Source organism: Chelonoidis abingdonii, chromosome 13 (assembly GCF_003597395.2).
Source record: "Chelonoidis abingdonii isolate Lonesome George chromosome 13, CheloAbing_2.0, whole genome shotgun sequence".
Lineage (NCBI taxonomy): Eukaryota > Metazoa > Chordata > Testudines > Testudinidae > Chelonoidis > Chelonoidis abingdonii.
The window spans coordinates 32780304-32800020 of NC_133781.1; the positions used below are offsets into that span (position 1 = coordinate 32780304).

The window sequence follows — 19717 nt, forward strand, 5'->3', positions numbered from 1 at the left end:
CTCATGAGACTTGGGCTGCAAGGTTAAACATTTCAGTGTAGATGCTCAGGTTCCAGCTGCCATCTGTGTTGTGAAAACCCTGTGTTGGGAGGGGATGTTTCAGAGCCCAGGCTCCAGCATGAACCCGAATGTCTACACTGTAGTTTTTAGCCTCACAGCCCAAGCCCTGTGAGCCCAAGTCAATTGACCTGGGGTCTGAAATTCAGTGCCGTGTTTTTTTTTTTTATTGAAGTGCAGATGTACCCTAAGTTCTTGGCAAAATATTGTTGGATCTAGAGGACTCTAAAAGTCTCATCTGTGGCAGATTCTCGCTCCTGCATCTTCGCTGCTGAGCACAAGATGGCTGGAACTTCTCCAGCCATGCACATTAGGGGGAAATTGCAGGAGCAGCTCCCCAGTGGAGGTTACATTGTTACTATCTTTTAAGATTTTCTGACCCTTGAGGCCATTAGTAGCAACAGAGAACGAACCAGGCCAGCTGCAGTACAGTACCCCTACATGGTCCTCCCAAGCAGAATTAGAGGTAACTTTCTCTCTAGCTGTTTGTCCTAAATTACTAGAAGTGACTGGTGGGCAATGGAAACCTTGAGGGGATTGGTATATTGGAGAGGACTGGAGTGTTGGGGCTAAGGGGCAGGGCAAAATACTTTCTCTTTCAAAATCCTGTGTGAATGGTTCTCGTATCCTGGCCTCAGGCCACTAGCATCCTAACAAAGTGATCTCTTGTATTGCTCTCTTATACCTGTAGAGCAGCGATTCTCAAACTTATGTGTGTCTGTAGTAGTTTATTCCCCCCCCCCCCCCCCCCCCCCCCCCCCCCCCCCGCCTTCAGAGCTGGGCAGCTGGAGAGCAGTGACTGCAAGCCAAGTGCTGAGCTCTGAAGGCAGCACAGTCACCAGCAGCTGTGCAGAAGGGTGGCAATACAATACCATGCCATTTTTACTTCTCCACTGCTGCAGGCAGCAGCACTGGCCTCAGAGCAGGGCACCTGGCCAGCAGCCACTGTTCTCCAACCACACAGCTCTGAATGTGCAGTATGTTTTTTTTCTCCTAAAGCTTCTCAAGCTGCCCCTAGAATACATTCTGTGCCCCTTCGGGGGGTGTGCTCCCCATTTTGAGAACCTGTGGTCTAGAATGATCAGTGCCCTGTAAACAGTCACCCTGTGGCAAGACACAGCTGCCCACCACTTATATTAGGGACAGCTGTATTGACTGACTTCTTGCAGCGGATAGCCACAGCTCACTGTGAGATGGAGAGGTAGAAGCATATCAATATTCAAGACAATTTAATTATGCATGTGGATTTTAGAGCATTTGAAAGTTAAAGCTCACAGTATTGTAAAACCCAATATTCCACCCTAAATTCTGCCCCCACTGCTGTTGAGGCCTACCTATTAATCATGCACAGGGCTGGTGCAAGGATATTTTGCTCCCTAGGCAAAACTTCCACCTTGCGCCCATCCTCCCCCAACCTCCAAAAAGTAGTAAACTTACCCATTCGGACAGGCTGTTTATAATGCTAAGGGCTTTGTAATGTTTCTTTTTTTTACCTTTAAGGTGTTTCAGTTGTTTGCCGTTGCTTCTGATAGTGTCCCGTTCAAAGTCTTACTATTGGGCAAAGCTAAATAATTGAGCTTTGCATTGCATCACCAGCCAGGTTAGGCAGGGTGACAAATCCCCCTTGCCCCAAAGGGCCATTATGCCCTGGTGACTAATTTCTATGCTAAGTCTATAAAGCAGACTTTTAAGGTAAATACATTATTCCTTCAATATTACCCATGCACACATCTCTCAGAGATTCTCACTCTTGACAAGTTACCAGCCTTGTGTAGGTCCCTTCCATGTTCCTGTTTGTGGGTAAGTGCCCTATAAGATGTGTGGGGTGCAGTGAGTTTGTCAGGACTGTGGTGACAGCTGTTTGTGAAGATCAGGGGGCCCTTTACCAAGGGGTGATAGTGTCACAGAGAGCTTGGGGTGGCTGACAGTATGGGGCAGGGCATTGAGGCTGGTGCGGAAAGTAACACTCATTGGGCTGGCAGCAGCCGTCCTTCTGTGCCATGCAACAGGCCTGGGAAACAGCAGCAGCAGCAGAGGCCTCTCCTACCCCATAGTGGGCTACGCTCCCTGGTGTGGCAGAGGTTGCTGCTGCTCTGGGCTCCGGCTGCCTGGCTCCCCATGAGCGGTGCACAGTTCCTGCTGCTCTTGTCTGGCAGGTGCAGGGCCCATGCAGAGTCTGGCCCCTTGTCTCTCCTCTGTGGCGGTGCCCCCCGCCCATGTCCTCCTGGGTGGCTGCGGTCACAGTGGCCAGGGAGCCTGAGAGGAGGAGTGGCCTCCGGGCAAGCAGGGGAGACTCCGAGGTGAAGAAGCTACCGGCGTGGTCCAAGTGCTGGAGACTGACAGGTACCTGCTACTAAGCAATAGTATAAAAAAAAATGGGGGGCACCCCTTTTTGGTGCCCCCAAATCTTGGCGCCCTAGGCGGCTGCCTAGTTCGCCTGGTGGTTACACCGACCCTATCACACCCTGTCCCATTGCAGGCGGATTTTAGAACACTTCTATTAAAATCAGTTTCTTATACCTGTGGGGATCCCCTTGCCCAAAGGACCCCAACTTGCACCACTCGCTCTACCCGTGGCCCAGCAGTGGGAGGGGGGCGCCACCCAGGGAACGTTCCCGCAGGCGGGAGAAGCCCTCGGGCGCCCGTGGCGGGGAAACCCCGAGCAGCAGGAGCGGAGCTGGGGGCGGCCGGGGAGACCCCGGCACGGGGCGGTGGCTGCAGCCGCCGGGCTTCGGCTCCCCCGCCGGGGCGTCGGCTCCGCTCGGTCCCGGCCCGCCCGGCTCCGGTCCGTCACTGCGGCTGAATCGCAAGAGGCGCCGCCAGTCCCGTCGGCGAGATGCAGGCGATCAAGTGTGTGGGTGGTGGGAGAACGGGTGGCGCCGGCGCCCGCGGAGGGACATGGGTGGCCCGACCGCGGGCGCTGGGTGCAGAGTAGCGAACCCGTGCGGGCGGGCCTGAAAGACAAACGCCCGGGTTGGTCCCCAGCTCCCGGCACGCCTGCGCTGTGATGTCTGCTGAACGACCCCCCGCCTGCCCCCCTCAAGCATCTCCCAGCGCGACCCCGGCCTCCCAACGGATCCCCCGAAGCGCCCGGCCGCACCCGGATCCTCCCTCCGCAGCCCCTCCGCCACAGGCCATCCGGTCTGCCCCCCGCGCTGCCCTGAAGTTTGCTGACCGAGCGCCCCCGGCTCGCTCTGCGCATCTCCCGCACGACGACCCCCGCCTCCCCAACGGATCCCCGGCGGCCCCGCGTCCCCGACCGATCTCCCCGCAGCCACCCTCACCAGGGCCCCGCTGCCTCCCGCGCGCGCCTGATGTTTGTGAAGCCCGCGCCTCCTTCAGCTCCCTGCAGCGACTCTCCCACGCGGACCTTCGCTTCCCACGAAGAATCCCTCCCGGAAGCAGCCCCCGGCGCGCCCCGAGTCCTCCCCGCAGCCCCTCCCACAGTGCACCCCCGCCAGCGCCCCCGGCCGCCCCCGGACCTCCAAAGGTTTCCCACAGGGCCCCGGCTGCCCTCCCGCGCTGAGCCCTGATGGTTGCTGACGGACCCCACCGGGCCCCCCTGCAGCTCTCCGCAGCGACCCCGCTCGCCCACCAGCATCTCCCCTCAGCCTCCCCAGCCCCCCGCAGCGCCCCGCCGCCCCCCAAATCCCCTGCAGCCCTCCTAAGGACCGACCCCCGTGCTGCCCCGGCCGCGCCCTGATATCTGGTGAATGGACCCCCCACAGCGATCCGGCCCCGTCTCCCGCAGCGCCTTCTGACAGGCCAGCCGCGCCCCCCCGATTCCCCTCCGCAGCCTCCCCCAGGGCCCCCCCGGCTGCTTCCCACCTACGCCTTGTGTCTGCTGAACGGACCCTCGGTCACCCTCTGCGTGTCTTCCGCAGCCCCCGCCACGAGACCCCCGGGCTTCCCGGATCCCCCGCAGCCCTCCCCACAGGGCCCCCGGAGCACCCCAGCCACCCCCGGTCCTTCCCGCGCCCTCCTCAGGGCCCCCTGGCTGCCCTCCCCGCGTGCGCCCTTGATGTTTGCTTGAATGGACCCCAGCCGCGCCTCCCGGCACCCCTGCGAGCGTCTCCCGCACGGGACCCCGGCTGCCGCCCCGGAACCTCGCACAGCTCTCCACAGGGCCTGGCCTGCCCCCGGATCCCTCGTCCGTCACCCTCGCACAGGGCCCCACTCGGCTGCCCTCCCCGCATGACCCAATGTTGCTGAACGGAACCCTGGCACCCCGCCACAGCGTCTCCTGGAGCCCCCCCACGTGACCCCGCCGCCCGCCCGGATCCGCCAGCCTCCCACGGGCCCCCTGCAGTGACCCCGGCTGCACCCCGATCCTCCCGTCGTCCTCCTCACGCCGCCCCTGGCTTGCCCTCCCCGCTGCGCCCCTGATGTCTGTGGACGGACCCCCCGTCACCCGCCTGCGCTCTCCCGCGCGAACCCCGGCCACCCCCCCACAGTGACCCCGGCTGCGCCGCCCGGATCCTGCACAGCCCTCCTACAGGGCCCCCTGCAGCAACCCCTGGCGCCCCTCCAGATCCCCCGGCAACCCACTCCCCCCACGGCCCCCTCGTGCCGTCCCCGCTTGCCCCCCCTGCCTGCGATCTCCCTCACGCAGTCCCTACCAGCAGGGCCCCCTGGAATCCCCCAGATCCCCCCACAGCCCTCTCTACATGCCCTGATATTGCTGCTGATGGTTGCCCCTACCCCATCGCGCGCCTCTGGCCCGTGTCTCCCCCCGCCTTTCCCACCCTGCAGTACCTTCCTGACTCCCGTCCCGCCCGCAGCACCCTCACCAGCCCTGTGTCTCATCTACCTCTGCCAGTGTGCCCTGGCCCTGTAATTCCCTTCTCACGCGTCCTTTCTGTTCCTGTGTCCTCTCCCCACGACCCTCCTGGCCTTGTGTCCCCCAGTTGTGCCCCCCGCAGTTCCTCCTGGCCTTCCCCCACAGCTGCCCTAGCACTGCCCTGGCCTGTCTCTCCCCACCGGCCTTCCCCCCGTGCACCCCCGGCCTGTGTGTCCCTCCTGCGGTGCCCCCAGTCCTTTATCGCCCATCATGCCGCCCTCGCCCCTTGTCGTTGCCCCTGGCCTTCCCCCTGTGCAGTGCCCTCCCAGCCCTGTGTCTCCCCCTGCCTACAGCACCCCACCGGGTTTCCCCTGCTGCAGCGCCCCCTGGCCCTGTGTCTCCCCTCCCCAGCCTGCCCCCTTGGGCCTGTGTCCCCTCCCCCCCGCAGTGCCTCCCAGCCCTGTATCTCCCCTCCCCGGCCTTCCACCCCTACTCTGCAGCGCCCTCTGGGCCTGTGTTCCCCCCATCTCCCCAATACAGCGTCTCCTGGCCCTGTATCTCCATCCCCTGCAGCGCCCCCCAAGCCCTGTGTCTTCCTTGTCCCAGCAGTGCATCCGTCCCGGTGGTGTTTCTTCCCCCCTCAGCAGCATGACCCCTATAGCCATGTGTGTCCCCCTCTCAGTAGTGTGCCCTCCCAGCCATCCCCCCTCAGGCCACGGTATCCCTTCAGCTGTGCAGGCCCCCTGCCATCTCCCCCATTTTGATGCAGCCTCAGGAAATTGGTTAAATCTCATTGGCAGTGAAGGGAGAATTCGGGGACCAGTCTGCTACCCACCCCTGTTCCGTCTCCTTAATCGCATTCCAGCAGATACCTCCCTCCCTCATGGCTCACTCCTGTGCTGGCCCCGTATCCATCCCATAGGATCCGCCTCACCCTGGTACCACCTCTATATCCCAGCCTGCCCTGCCCTACCCCTAGCTCATCCCAGCGCCGCCTCCTTCTCCTGTTGTGCCCTCCCTCCTCCACTCCAGCTTACCCGGGTGCCATCTCCATATCTCAGACCATCCGCCTGACTCACCCTTCAGCTGTGTCTTTATCTCGTCCCATTGGATACTCCCACCCAGCCCCGTGTCATCGCTGTATGTCGACTCATTGGACACCCCTCCCTGTAGCCCACCCCTGGGGTACTCCCATACTGACTCACCCTGGTGCTCTGCCCCTCATCCTGTCAGCAACACTAGCACCAATGGAGTAGCCCCAACGACAAGATCCGAATTATGTGGGAGACCTAGCATCTTAGCATATCATGCCACAGTGTGAAATACAAAATGCAGGAAGACTGGCCAAATTCACGTGTCTGTAAACAATAGAAGGGATCTGGGCAGACAGAGCGCTAGGCAGGCCTGAAGAAGAACATCTGCAGTCAGTTTTGGGCACCTTAACTCTGTAGAAATTGAGATGAGATGGTCTGAGAAAGGCCATAAAAATGAGCGGGTGAGTTCTTCGGGGTTGTCATTTATTTCATGTCCCTACCCCCCAGCAGCCATTAGTCAAGATAATATAATTTAGCACCTTCCTCTGAAGCAACTGGTACTGGCCACTGCTGGAGACAGGAGATGGGACTGGATTCTTATTGTTGGTACTTGTAGTACAATAACTCCCAGGGGCCCCAACCATTGTACAAATATATAGTAGGTGGGAAGCTGTGCCCCCGAGAGCTGACAGTCTAAATGACAAGACATACAGAGAGTTGGCAGGGAAACAGGCCAAGAGAGGGGAAGTGACTTGTCCACAGCAGCCAAGAAGATAACCAGGGCCTGCTGACTCCCTGTTCAAATCTTTGTCCCCTGGACCTTGGTCTTATCTGATACAATAATGCCCGCATTTCATCCCTGTGATGGGGAGAGCCGTTCTGCTTCAGTGTTCAAATCACTAAGTGGGATGAGAAAGTGATTCCCTTGACCCATATATCAGAGGGGTAGCTGTGTTAGTCTGGATCTGTAAAAGCAGCAGAGAATCCTGTGGCACCTTATAGACTAACAGACGTTTTGGAGCATGAGCTTTCGTGGGTGAATACCCACTTTGTCAGATGCATGTAGTGGTTTCCATTCACCCACGAAAGCTCATGCTCCAAAACGTCTGTTAGTGTATAAGGTGCCACAGGATTCTCTGCTGCTTTTCCTTGACCCATAGGTGCCTTGACCCATAGGTGCTGCCACACCCCCTGGCTTGAAGTGGTTTCCATTATATGCAGGGTTTACAGTTTGGTTCAGTTGCTCTCAGCACCCCCACTATACACATTGTTCCAGCAAGCCTGCCTTGACTTATCAGAAATGCTTCCCATAAAGGAGCAACAAGGAAAAGTTGACCCGTGGCCAGCGCAAAGTGTTTTGTTGAGGAAGGCAGTCATGGGAAGTCACATGATTTAAAGCCCCATTCTGGTTGGGGCCTGTGATGCTGTAGATGCTTGGGCCAGGGTCTTGGAAGCTGGTGCCTTTGCAGCATGTCAGCACGTCACTGGTCATGCCAATAAATACATTTGAGTGAGGGGTAGCAAACTTTGAAAGTGGTGCTCTAGTCAGGAATGGCTCCCTGTTGGAGCATGGTCAGATGTGTGCTAGGACACAGCACTTGGTGTGTTCAGGCCTGGTTCTGGACCCCTAGAGTGCTGGAGATTCTGGGTGGCACAGCTCTGCTTTTTCACTGACTAAAGCTCCAACTTGCTGCCTCTGCCCTTTTCTTCTGTGGTCTCTCCTATTCTGCCGCATCATGCTCTGCCCTTTCCCCCCTGCAGGGCTGTGGGGAAGACCTGCCTGCTGATCAGTTACACCACTAATGCCTTCCCTGGAGAGTATATCCCCACTGTGTGAGTATTGGCACTGTGCTCTTTGCACAGTTGTTGAGAGAGAGTGTGTGTGCGCGCGCGCGCTTATTCTGTGCCAGCGCTTAGCCCCAGCACCTCTAGGCTTGGTAGTTCAGAGCTCCGGAGCCGGCGGTTCAGAGTCCCAAGACCTCTGGCCCTGGTGGTTCAGAGCCCCGGCACCGCTGGGCCTGGCAGTTCAGAGCCCCAGCATCTCCGGGCCTAGCGGTTCAGAGCCCCAGCATCTCTGGGCCTGGCAGTTCAGAGCCCCGGCCCCTCTGGGCCTGGCGGTTCAGAGCCCCGGCACCTCTGGGCCTGGCAGTTCAGAGCCAGGCATTGCCTGGCCTGGCGGTCCAGAGCCCCGGCACCGCCAGGCCTGGCGGTTCAGAGCCTGGCACCGCCTGGCCTGGCGGTTCAGAGCCCCCGCACCTCCGGCCCTGGCGGTTCAGAGCCTGGTCTTTCTGGGCCTGGCGGTTCAGAGCCCTGGCCCCTTTGGGCCTGGCGGTCCAGAGCCCCAACACCGCCGGCCCTGGCGGTTCAGAGCCTGGCACCGCCTGGCCTGGCGGTTCAGAGCCCCCGCACCTCCGGGCCTGGCGGTTCAGAGCCTGGTCTCTCCGGGTCTGGTGGTTCAGAGCCCCAGCCGCTCCGGGCCTGGCGGTTCAGAGCCCAGCACCACCGGGCCTGGCAGTTCAGAGCCTGGCCCCTCTGGCCTGGCGGTTCAGAGCTCTGGAATCTCTGGGCCTGGCGGTTCAGAGCCCTGGCACCTCTGGGCTTGCCAAATCAATTATGAATGTAAAAAAATTGCTTGAGCCCTAGCACTTCTTTCATTACAACTTAAGCACTGGATGATTCCCTTCTGCCTCACCCTGGGATTGTGTTTCTGTAGTGGGTTCCCTCGTTGTCACTAACATGGATTCTTCCTGTGCCAGGTTTGATAATTACTCTGCCAACGTCATGGTGGATGGGAAGCCAGTGAACCTGGGTCTCTGGGATACAGCAGGGCAAGAGGATTATGACCGACTGCGGCCCCTCTCCTACCCTCAGACAGTGAGTGAACAGCCTGGGCTGGCCTTGTTCTGCACCCTATATTGTGGGCGGGGTGGTCTCTGGTACAGCCCTTTGCTTCTCTTTGACAGGGTCCCAGTTTCTGAAGCTGGGAGTTTGTGTTTGCATCACTGGAGATGCTACCCTGAGGTCATGTAGGGTAAAGAGAACAGGTGTCTCTTTCCTCCCACAGACCACCCAGGTGGTTCCAGCTGCTTTCCGGGAGCCATTTGAAGTGCAAAAGCCTAGTTTGTTTTGGGGCTTTTGCAGACCACTAATGTGCTGGGGGGCATGTGGGAGAGAGAGAGAGAGAGAGTATAGCATGGTGCTCTTTGATTGGTAGCTGAGGAGCTGCCCCCACAGAAATGTCATTTGTTTTTCATCCTTCAATGGAGAGCTTTACTTAGCCCTCTCAAGTGCCTTGCAAGGGGAGGGGCTAACCATCCCTGACTGATGCCCCACCAGTCCTTGGCTATTGCTGTTGGAGCCTTTCCTACTGGCTAATGCTATTGTCCCCTCACAGGATGTCTTCTTGATCTGCTTCTCCCTGGTCAGTCCGGCCTCATTTGAGAATGTCCGAGCCAAGGTAATGCGCTTTCTTCTTTTTGGGGAGGGAGGAGGAATGGCAAGGTCCCTTCCCCCCATGAGGGCCAGACAAACCCACTGCTGTACCATGTAATCTTGTCACTGGCAGCACTGGGCCTTGACACAAGCATAGAGTGTGGAGAGCCCAAGGTCAGCATAGTTGGATGTGCATAAGCAACAGTCCCTGCCCCTCGGAGACAAAGCCGAAATCTCTAGAATGGAGTGTTCTCAAGTCCTCCTATGAAAACCAGAGGAGAGGAGGCAGCTGCAGCCTGCAGAGTGGAGAAGGGGCCTGAGCCACATCAGCCACTCTTTCTTTGGATACATCCCTACCTTCTGAAATCTGAGATTTAGATAAAGCAGTGTGTGTCCTAGGAACAAACATGAGGCAAAGGGAGGCAAGATGGTACAGCAAATGGGGAAGGAGACCTGTCTACTATTCCCAGCTGTGTTACTGACTTGCTGTGCAGCTGTCCCCCTGTGCCTCAGTTTCCCCAGTTGTATTGACTTCTCTTTATAAAATGGTTTAAGTGCTATATATAAAACTGTTTTCTTTGCTGACTGTTACTAGAATTTCAGGTGCCTTTGGGCACTGTATACCTAATAAATGAGCATTTGGTTAATTATGCTTCAAGATTCTTTCTCCTACTGTCTCTGCCAATTCTCAGTGAACTACTCTGTTTTAGTGGTACCCGGAGGTCCGGCACCACTGCCCTAATACTCCCATTATCCTGGTGGGTACCAAGCTGGACTTGAGGGATGACAAGGACACCATTGAAAGGCTGCGTGATAAGAAACTGGCCCCCATCACCTATCCCCAGGGCCTGGCCATGGCACGGGAGATTGGTAAGTCTTGGGTACCTATTCTGGCGAGAGGTGGAGCCCCTCACTGGGCCTGGCTTGTCATTTCCAAGGGGGGAATTTTTATCATAACACCTGGGAGCCCTAGTTGTGGACCAGGACACTACTGTGCCAAGCACTGTAGAAATACAGAACAAAAAGAATCCATGCACCAAAGAATTTACAGTCTAAGCCAGGTCTTGCTAGGTTTGGAGTGGTTGAGACAGATCTCTCTTCCCACAGGGTCAGTGAAGTATCTTGAGTGCTCAGCCCTGACACAGCGGGGCTTGAAGACAGTGTTTGATGAAGCTATTCGTGCTGTGTTGTGCCCCCCACCTGTGAAGAAGCCTGGCAAGAAGTGCACTGTGTTCTGAGGATGTTGGCAAGGTGCTGACTCAGCATGTCCTTGTCATCCTCCTCCAACAGATTGAGTGTTCGCTGGGTACTTCTGGAGGGGGCTGTGATGTGTGGGGCCCTTCATCATGTACGAAATCAGTGTTTTTTAAATATCTCTTTGATTTAACGTCAGTGTTGATGTGAAGGGGCAGTGGGGGCGGGAGGTTAGGTGGATGCTGTGCAGCCCCTCGGGGAGGAGCAGGATAGCTCCCTGAGACAGTGAGGTGCAGTTCTCCTTAACTTCAAGTTGAAGAGGCCAAGACACCCATTCTGTGATGGAACACCTCTGCTTGCAGTGCACAGGGGGAGACAGGTGGAAGAATCCCTAAGAGGGTGGGTAGGGACCATTGTGTGATAGTCTGTGAATGACAAGACCAGCTGGAAGGGTAGTGGGGCCTCCTCAACCCAGCGTATTGCTGGTGATACTTAACTAACCGGTGCTCTAAGGAGATGTGCCAGAGGCTTATGGGAGTCAAATAACTAACTCCAGGAGTGGTGAAAATAAACAGAAGACAGAGGCTGAAGGAATAACTATTAGCTTTATTGAGTACTAATCACTAGTCAAGCTCAGTGAGTGAAACAGTCCTGTGCACTTAGTGCCTTTTAGGGCACTACCTCGGGTGCTGTTCCCTGCCCATCAGTCATGGCAGAAGGATGTTTAGCAGGGGGCCTCTCCTCCCCCAGCCAGTCTCTGCAGAGCAGGGCCGAGGTTGTTGCCTCTTTTTTCTATCAAAAGCCATAAAAGAGGCAGTGAGGAGTCTGGTAGCTACTCCTTCCCTTTCCTGCTGGGAATATGGTGATGGGTTTTATTGGTTTGGATGGAGCAGGGAGAGCTGAAGGGTTTTGGGAAGAGAGGGTCAGAACAAAGACAGGTCCTATTTCTAATCATCATGTAGAGTGACAAGATAAACACCTCTTATTTTGGTATAATAAACATTCTCCATGAAGGAGTGTGTAGGCTTTGTTCAGAGAACAGCCATGCTTCCAACAGTGGAATGACCTGTCACTTTTCTGACAGGTCCCAACCCTGCTAATATCTGTCTACCCCTCCCCTCACGGCTTGTGATCTGAGTCACTCACTGTTATCTCCATCATGTTTAGAATCACTAGTAACAATAGCATGAAAACTAAGAAATGATTCTCTCCTTGGGGTGCCAACGCAGATGTATCATCTTAGGAGACGAGAAAACCCCCATCAACTGGCAGTGAGACACCTGTTGTCATAGCGCTCTTGTCACTCAGTAGGAAGAGGATGCTGTTCACCACATCATCTACCTCTGGAATAGGACATAGAAAGAGGGCAACAGCTGAGTCCCCCACAAATTGCACTAGCAGCAGGAAAAGAAACGGACACAACTTCCAAGAGTCTGTCATCATTCCGCCTTGCAACTGTGTCCTCTTGGCCAATAAGGAGAGATTTCCCCCTTCCTGCACTGGGCTGTGTCTGGTGCAGTGAATGAGACAGGGTGGGTGGTCCCTTGGCATTCAGAAGTCCTTGCTGTGTTCCCAGGATGGATGGATGGCTGATGACAGGGTCATAGCACTGAGTGTTGTTACCCTCCAGTGCTCAATCCTATTGCTAGTGAGGGTAAAAATGTCCCCTGCCAACCCTAAAACAAACCCACGTTGGGAAGGTTTTGGAGGAGGGGAGAACCTTGACTGGTTCTTGCTTGCTCCAATTGGAAACACTGCAGCTGCTTCAAGGACTCTGACAAACTGAGCAGAACTGTATCATCGCTGTTCCTGGGTCTGGAGGGCATGAGCCAAAGAGAGGCAGATACACATGGCTGAACAGCCAATTAGAAGGAAACACTAAGGGTGCAGATGAGCTGAATATGGAGCCAGCCCCAGCAGCAAATCCCCTCCACTGACCTGCAAACTTCCGCAGAGGAATTCGACTGATCATGGCAGCAGCTTTCTGAGGCTCACTCCAGTTAATGCGCCCCATGTCGGTCATAACCACAGTGGGGTTCACGCTGTTCACCCGGATCTGTCACCAACAAGAGTACATTAGGTAACTGAACTACCCTGAGAGAAACTACCTCCACTTGCTCACCCCCCATCCCATCTCAGAGATTGCCCTTTCCCTGCTCTCTGGCATAGACTGGGTCTTACCTTGTGGGGTCCCAACTCTAGAGCCATCACCTTGGTCAGCATATCTAAGGCACTTTTTGTAGAACCTTCAATAAAATGCAACAGAAGAAAGAAGCTAAGTGCACAGCACCTGGGCTGGGTCACACACATTTGTGGCCTGAACTAGGTCAACATATTCACTGCATCCAAACCCAGGTCCTGTGCTTGTGGCTTCCAGCTACCACAGGTCATGAATGGATTAATGGGCAGGTATGGAGCGTGCTGAAGCTGAGACACTCACAGTAGACAGCATGATCCTGTAGAGCCCGCTGAGATGCCTGGCTTGAGATGTTCACTATCACTCCTTGCACTCCCCGTGCAATCATCTGCCGGGCAATGATCTGAAACAGCACAAGAGAACAAGTGTGGGGGACTCAGCCAGCCCAAGCTGTTGGTGCCTTCTTGGCAGATTAGAAGAGCTTGCCAGAGCAGTAACCCCAGTTGCCTCCCAGCTCTGAACTAAGAAACATGGTCAGAACAAGGGGGTGCTGCAGGATCAGCTATACCAAGCACAGCCTGTTCAACATAGGCAAATAAGGTCAGTCTCTTATGGATCCCCACAAGGAGCAGAGATGCAGCACAGCTCCTAATGAAGACTTCTATTTCCATTGCACACATGGCTTCAGGGAAGCTGAAACCCATTAGCTTGTCCCTGGCTCCATCCCACTCCGATTCACAGTCCCTTCTCACCTGGGAAACATGAAACACGGCCCGAAGATTCACATCGAAAGATCTGTAAAAAAAAAATTGTCGAAGTCAGAGAAAAAGAAAACCACAACCTAGCAGCAGCCCTGGAGGTGGGGTGGAAATAGGAGGCTGGGTGCTGCCAGTGCCTCAAACACTGATCAACCTGTGAAAGGAACTGGGTGTAAACTCCAGTCCAACTAGCTAGAGAAATTCACCCCATGGAACTAGTCTTCTTACCTAAACACAACCTGTTAGCTTTACAGAGCCCCTCCATGCCATACACCCAGCAATGACCATTCACAGGAGATGAAATAAGCTGTTGAGTTGGCACCTCTCCCATGTAGCAGAGAAAAGACCATAACCAAGATTTCCTGGAGTTGTTTCCTATGGGACCCTCTTCTAATCTGGTACATTTATTAAAATTTAAACAGAAGCGTCTTGGCCAGTGGCCCCTCCTAGCCCAGTCAAATCTTTCCCTTGTCCAATCAATCCATCACCCGTCAGAGAGAGAGTACTGATCCCATAGGTGCCGACTTCTAATGGAGTCTGCGTCTATGCTGATCACAGCACGTTGTTCCTTCAGCCACTCGCTTGCCAGGCATTGCACACTGCAGCCCAGAACCCCTGAGCTCAAGCGATCCACCAGCCTCAGCATCCCACATAGCTGGGATTACATGCATGTGCCACCAAAATACCAAAGAAACCTCCAACAAAACATTTAATAACAGCATTTTCTTTTATTTGCCTCAATGAGATGCTGCTCCTTCTTCAGTCCAGAATTTCACCCTCTTAGCCCTCAGATGGTGTGACTGGAGTAGCAAGTGCCCGGCTGTTTCATACTCCAGCTACTAGCCATCAGTTAATCATTAGGGGTGCTCCATTTGCACAACCGTTTCTTCTTTACTTTGGGAATAAGGTACTACCCACCAAAGTGTTTCCTCCAAGAAGAGAAGAAATGTACCTCTACATCTGTGAGAGCTCACGCCCAGTTTGAAAAAGGGATGTGAGAGAGAATCTTCTGAAGAACAGTTTTTTGCTGTTGAATGTACTGAAGAATAAGCCATTTCTATTCCTCACCCCGGTAAGATCTCCTTGAATTCCCCTATCCTCTTTCCTCTGCATACCTAGGCCATCTTAAGCTGAGACTCAGTTTAAGGCAAGTTTGAGCCAGGCTGGTGTTTGAATGGGAGACCTAGGGAAAGAGGCTGTAGAGAATAGTGTGGTTGAACAGTAGGGGGCACTCTCCCCTCTGGGTTGGTTCTGACTATACTGCCTTAGCCTAGTGCTTAGAGGCTGTCTGGGTGACTAAACAAGGTTTTTTTCCCTTTGTGTCAGTACTGACCCCTGTGCCCAATGCATTTTCCCAGTGGAGATATACCCAATGTGCCAAAGTGAGAAAAGTACTCTGGGAGCTGCCAGAAAGAATTATCTATCTCCCAGCCTGCCAAAAGAGGAGTGAACATCACCTGGTTTCTTACAATCAGATGAGCAAACTCTGCCCCTGGCAAAGGGTAGAAGTGCCGTGATAGCTGTCTTGACTTTCAGTTCTGCAGAACAGCTGGGACATAAGTGTGCCCTGGCACTCCCAAAATGTCCTTGACATACTCCCAGTGCTGAGGACTCTGGGGTGGGGGCAGTGGCTCTGCAGGTCCGCTACACCAGAGAGAGAGAGAGAGGGCTATTGTGTGACATGGCCACGTCCCCACTGTGTGCTGACCCCAGACTGCAGGGACTGGAAAGCCAGAGAGAACCACAGGCTGTCTGTCTCCAGCAGCCTTTGTGTTTATTAGAGCAGAGTCCAGTCTTTCCCTTAGTACTGCCCCGCCTCCCTCCATTCCCTACAACATGCTTAGGTCCCTGGAGCTGCCATTAGCTTTGTGCCAGACCTTACCTGTCGAAGGCCTCCTTGGTCACCTCCAGGAAGGGCTGTAGCACAGACACAGCTGCATTATTTACCAGCAGGTCAATGGCGCCCACCTTGCTCAGTGCTGCCTCCGTGGCGTCCCAATCACCCAGGTCTACACAGAGTGTCTCAATACCGGTACCCTGGAGGACACAGCAGAGGGGCCAAAGACGATAGCGCACCAGGGAGGGTAGGAGGCTGCCCCTGCGGTGTAAGACTGCCCTGAGGGAGATCTGGGCCCATCACTGAGGCAGGGCAGGTTGGTTGGGCCTCCAGAGGCTGTGTTGTTGGGGCCTGGAGGACCCTTGAGGGAATGGTGGGTGTCTGGGTCATGGAGGGGGTTGAAGGCCCCCTGAGGGAAGGGTATGTGTGAACTGACCCCCTTGGGAGGAGGAGGTTGGAGGCCCACCTGACGGGAGAGGGGGTGTCCAGGTCGGGCGGGTCCTCTGAGGGTGGCAGGTGTCTGGGCCACTGAGGGGGGGGATCAGCGAGGGGGCCCCGCGAGTGCGTGTCTGTGTTGGTGGGGGATGTCTGGGCCGCTGGGAGGATCCTGGGGGGCGGGTGTCTGGGCCAGTGGGAAGGTGTCCCAGCCGCTGGAGGGATTCTGGGGTGGGGAAGGTGTCTGGGTCGCTGGGGGGATCTGGGGTCTGTGTGTCCGGGGCAGTGGGAGGATCCTGGGAGGGGGGTGTCCGGGCCGTGGGGGGTGGCCCCCGGGGAAGGCCTGGTTGGAGGCGGGAGCGCCAGGGCGGTGCAGTCCCGCGGGCGCGGCGGGGTCCGATCCGTTACCTCCAGGCTCTGCAGGTCCGCCTGCGTTCGGCTCAGCGCGATCACCTGGGCCCCGGCTCCGCTCAGCGCCAGGGCCGCTGCCCGCCCGATCCCTGCGGGGCAAGAGGCGGTCAGGGCCGGGCCGCGCCGCGCCGCGCCGCCCGCCCACCAGGGCCCTTCTTACCTTTGCCCGCACCGGTCACCAGGGCCCGGCGGCCCGAGAAGCTCCGATCCGGCTCCATTCCCGGCGGGCGGGGCTGAGCGCGGCCAGCCCCGTCGGGGGTCCCATGCCCCGGACACGGACTTCCCAGGCGCGACGCCCCTCAGCACCTAGGCCACGCCGCCGGCCATCGGCCATGCAGCAGTTAACAACCGGCCTGGCGAGAACCACGCCATGGTGGGGGGAGAGTGAGGGGTGCAGCCAGCCTGGGGCCAGACCACGTCTGGGGGGCGGGAGAGTGAGGTGCAAGCAGCCTGGGGGCGCACACGCCTGGGGGGGAGTAGGGGTGCAGCCGCCTGGGTGAGACCCACGCCAATGGGTAGAGCGGGGAGAGTGAGGGGTGCAGCCAGCCTGGGCGAGACCACGCTGGGGGGGGGGGGGGGGGGAGAGTGGGGGGTGCAGCCAGCCTGGGGCGAGACACGCTGGGGGGGGGAAGAGTGAAGGGGTGCAACCAGCCTGGGCGCGAGACCACGCTGGGGGGCGCGGGAGAGTGAGGGGTGCAGCGCAGCCCTGGGGGCGAGACCACGCTGGGGGGGGGAGGAGTGAGCGGGTGCCAGCCAGCGCTGGGCGCGAGACCACGCCGGGGGGGGGAGAGTGATGGGGTGCAGCCAGCGATGGGGCGACACCGCACGCCATGGTGGGGGGAGAGTGAGGGGTCGCACGCACGCTCGCGCGCCGCAGACCCTACACGCATGGGTAGGGGGAAGTGGGGGTTGGCAGCCGGCCTGGGGTGAAGACATGCCATAGGGGGCGGGGAGAGTGAGGGGTGGCAGCCAAGGCCGGGCGAGACCACGCTGGGGGCGGGGAGAGTGAGGGGTGCAGCCAGCCTGGGTGGAGACCACGCTGGGGGGGAGAGTGAGGGGTGCAAGGCAGCCTGGGGCGAGACATGCCATTGGGGTTCTACCGGTTCCTTTGTGGGGGGTGGAAAAGTGAGGGTGCAGCCAGCCTGGGGCAAGACCACCCATGAGGGGGGTAGAGTGAGGGGTGCAGGCCAGCCCTGGGGCGGAGACCCATGCCATGGGGGGGTGGCAGTGAGGGGTGCAGCCAGCCTGGGGCGAGACCAGCCGACCCCGGGGGGGGAAGAGTGAGGGGTGCCGCCGGCTCTGGGGCGAGACGACGCCATTGGGGGGGGGGGCGAGAGTGAGGGCTGCAGCCCGGCCGGGGGCGACACCACGCCATGGGGGGGGAGAGTGAGGGGTGCAGCCGCCTTGGGGTGAGACCACGCCATCATGGGTAGGGGGGAGGAGTGAAGGGGTGCAGCCAGCCTGGGGATGAGCCACCTGGGGGGGGGGAGAGTGAGGGGTGGAGCAAGCCTGGGCGAGACCAATGGCCATGGGGGGAGTGAGGGGTGCAGCCAGCCTGGGGCAAGCCACCAGCCAGTGGGGGGGGGGGAGAAGTGAGGGGTGCAGCCAGCCCTGGGGCGAGACCAGCTGGAAACGGGGAGAGGTGAGGGGGTGCAGCCAGCCTCCCTGGGGCGGACCATGACATGGGGGGGGAGTGAGGGGTGCAGCCAGCTGGGGCAAGACGCACGCCATGGGGGGGGAGAGTGAGGGTGCAGGCCAGCCTGGGGTGAGACCTAATACGCCCATGGTTAGGGGGGAGAGGTGAGGGGTGCAGCCAAGCCCTGGGTGAGACCACGCCATGCGGTAGGGCGAGTGGGGGTCGCAGCCAGCCTGGGCGAGACCATCGCATGGGGGGCGGTGGAGAGGTGAGGGTGCACGAGTGCCAGCCTGGGGCGAGAACGAACGCGGGGGGGGGGGGGAGAGTGAGGGGTGCCAGCCAGCCCTGGGGTGAGACCACGCCATGGGTAGGGTGGGAGAGTGAGGGGTGCAGCCAGCCTGGGGCGAGACCCGCCATGGGGGGGGAGTGAGGGGTGCAGAGCCTGGGGTGAGACCACGCCATGGGTAGGGGGGAGAGTGAGGGGTGCAGCCAGCCTGGGGCGAGACCACGCCGGGGGGGGTGGAGAGTGAGGGGTGCAGCCAGCCTGGGGTGAGACCATGCCATGGGGGGGGGAGTGAGGGGCAATACTGGGCCATGGTGGGGATGGAGGGAGGGGGCACATCCAGCCCAGGGAGGTATTGTGCTGGTAGGGTTCATTGCCAGTGGCACAGCCAGCAGGGGGCAATACCACACCATGGTAGGGAGTGGGCAGAGTGAGGGGCCTGGCAGCCTGGGATAATACTGCATCATGGCAGGGATGGTGGAAGGGGTGCAACCAACCAGGCTGATTCTGCACCATAAGGTTGAGGGGGACAGAGCGAGGGGCACGGCCGCCTGGGGTGATGCCATGCCTGTAGGAGGGCTGATTAAGTGGAACAGCTAGCCCAGAGTGATAGGGAAGCAGAGCAAGGAGTGTGGCCATTTGAGGCAATACTGCACTTGCAAGTGGCGCTTGGGTGCTGGTAGCCCCCCTACCCCACCTTGAGTTTTTGACTTTGCAGCCTGACTGTTGCATTGGCAGTTTTTTTCACAGGGCTTCATGCTGGTGGCGAGGCTGGCAGTTCAGGAATGTTGCCTGAGCTAACTTGACCCATGGGCAATGCAGAAAGTAGGTCTTACAGGCCACTCCTGTCATGACCAGGACACTGGGACTGGACGAGGAGGCCAATTTCCATCTTTGGGGTTCCCATCCACTGCCATATGCAAGTAGGGCTTTCTGTGTGTCCCACGTCCAGACCATTGCTCCTGCCTGACTCTTCCCTTTGTTGTAGATGGGGAGGAGTAAGCGGGTGGTGCAGTCAGCAGACAGAAGGACATGGCTGATGATGATGGAATGGAAAGGAGTACATCTCCCATAGAGAGAGTCTCCTGCTGGCTGAAGGCACTCTGCCTAGTGGCAGCTGAAGCAGTCACAGCACAGGGTGAAGGGAAGCAGACAGCAAGCACAGGCCTACTATGAGGCCATAAAGCAGGAGCTGACAGCTCCATTGTGGGAGGAGTGGACTCCACAGGCATCATGCAACACCCGCAGGACAATATAATACACTGGGCCAATGGTCAACAGCCTCAGCAAACAGAGGCTCATCGGGAGGAGGTAACAGAACCACAGCCTGTCAGGTGCCGCACTGTGAACTGCTCCTCCCGTTCCAGGGAGGAGTCCAGCATCTGCCTCTGACAGGCAGTGCTGGTGCTACTTCCACACGCTGTGGCACAGGGACTGTTCGGTTACTGATTAATGCACATGCAGCTAGCTTTACTTTTAATTTATTGCTAGAAATAAAGGGCCATTTCTGATCCTGTCTAACTCAGCCACTGGCTCCTGAGGAGAATCAGAGCTGCTCTACATTTTGGTCAATGCTTCAAACAAATGTTTGGCAACACTGCACAAACTAAATGGGAAGGCAAGAGGATGCTCTAGTATTTTTAAGCCCCTCTGCTCACTCAAGTTTATTTTTATATAGCAGTAATGCGAGTGCAGGTCTGGGAACACCATTTACTGCACTGCT

At 57.6% G+C, this 19717-nt stretch overlaps 2 protein-coding genes and 1 long non-coding RNA gene across 4 annotated transcripts; 2 read left to right on the forward strand and 1 right to left on the reverse strand.

The window, feature by feature from the left end:
- Positions 1-2875: 2875 nt before the first annotated feature.
- RAC3 (Rac family small GTPase 3) lies at positions 2876-11510 on the forward strand. Of its 2 annotated transcripts, none has more exons than XM_032764494.2 (6): positions 2876-2907; positions 7633-7704; positions 8628-8745; positions 9266-9328; positions 10014-10173; positions 10411-11510. In XM_032764494.2, exons 1-6 carry the CDS (start codon positions 2894-2896, stop codon positions 10539-10541), a joined length of 558 nt encoding a protein of 185 aa, XP_032620385.1. In that variant the 5' UTR covers positions 2876-2893; the 3' UTR covers positions 10542-11510. The 2 variants fall into 2 exon arrangements, with proteins under 2 accessions (XP_032620385.1, XP_032620386.1); XM_032764495.2 differs by lacking the exon at positions 2876-2907 and adding an exon at positions 5344-6332.
- DCXR (dicarbonyl and L-xylulose reductase) lies at positions 11084-16331 on the reverse strand. The gene is made up of 8 exons (XM_032764492.2): positions 16236-16331; positions 16073-16164; positions 15275-15429; positions 13387-13429; positions 12938-13037; positions 12679-12743; positions 12436-12553; positions 11084-11840 (listed from the first exon to the last, which is right to left on the reverse strand). Exons 1-8 carry the CDS (start codon positions 16291-16293, stop codon positions 11737-11739), a joined length of 735 nt encoding a protein of 244 aa, XP_032620383.1. The 5' UTR covers positions 16294-16331; the 3' UTR covers positions 11084-11736.
- LOC142047679 (uncharacterized) lies at positions 15368-19505 on the forward strand. The gene is made up of 2 exons (XR_012656951.1): positions 15368-15602; positions 18983-19505. It is a non-coding gene; the product is annotated as an uncharacterized LOC142047679 (long non-coding RNA).
- The last annotated feature ends 212 nt before the right edge of the window (positions 19506-19717 follow it).

Coding starts and splice junctions, on each gene's coding strand:
- DCXR (XM_032764492.2), bottom strand. CDS start 16,293: ATGGAGCCGGATCGGAGCTTCTCGGGCCGCCGGGCCCTGGTGACCGGT. Junction 12,744..12,937: donor ACAGGATCATGCTGTCTACT/GTGAGTGTCTCA, acceptor ATTTTATTGAAG/GTTCTACAAAAAGTGCCTTA. Junction 11,841..12,435: donor TCCTCTGCGGAAGTTTGCAG/GTCAGTGGAGGG, acceptor GTCCTATTCCAG/AGGTAGATGATGTGGTGAAC.
- RAC3 (XM_032764494.2), top strand. Junction 7,705..8,627: donor GGAGAGTATATCCCCACTGT/GTGAGTATTGGC, acceptor TTCCTGTGCCAG/GTTTGATAATTACTCTGCCA. Junction 10,174..10,410: donor GGCCATGGCACGGGAGATTG/GTAAGTCTTGGG, acceptor CTCTTCCCACAG/GGTCAGTGAAGTATCTTGAG.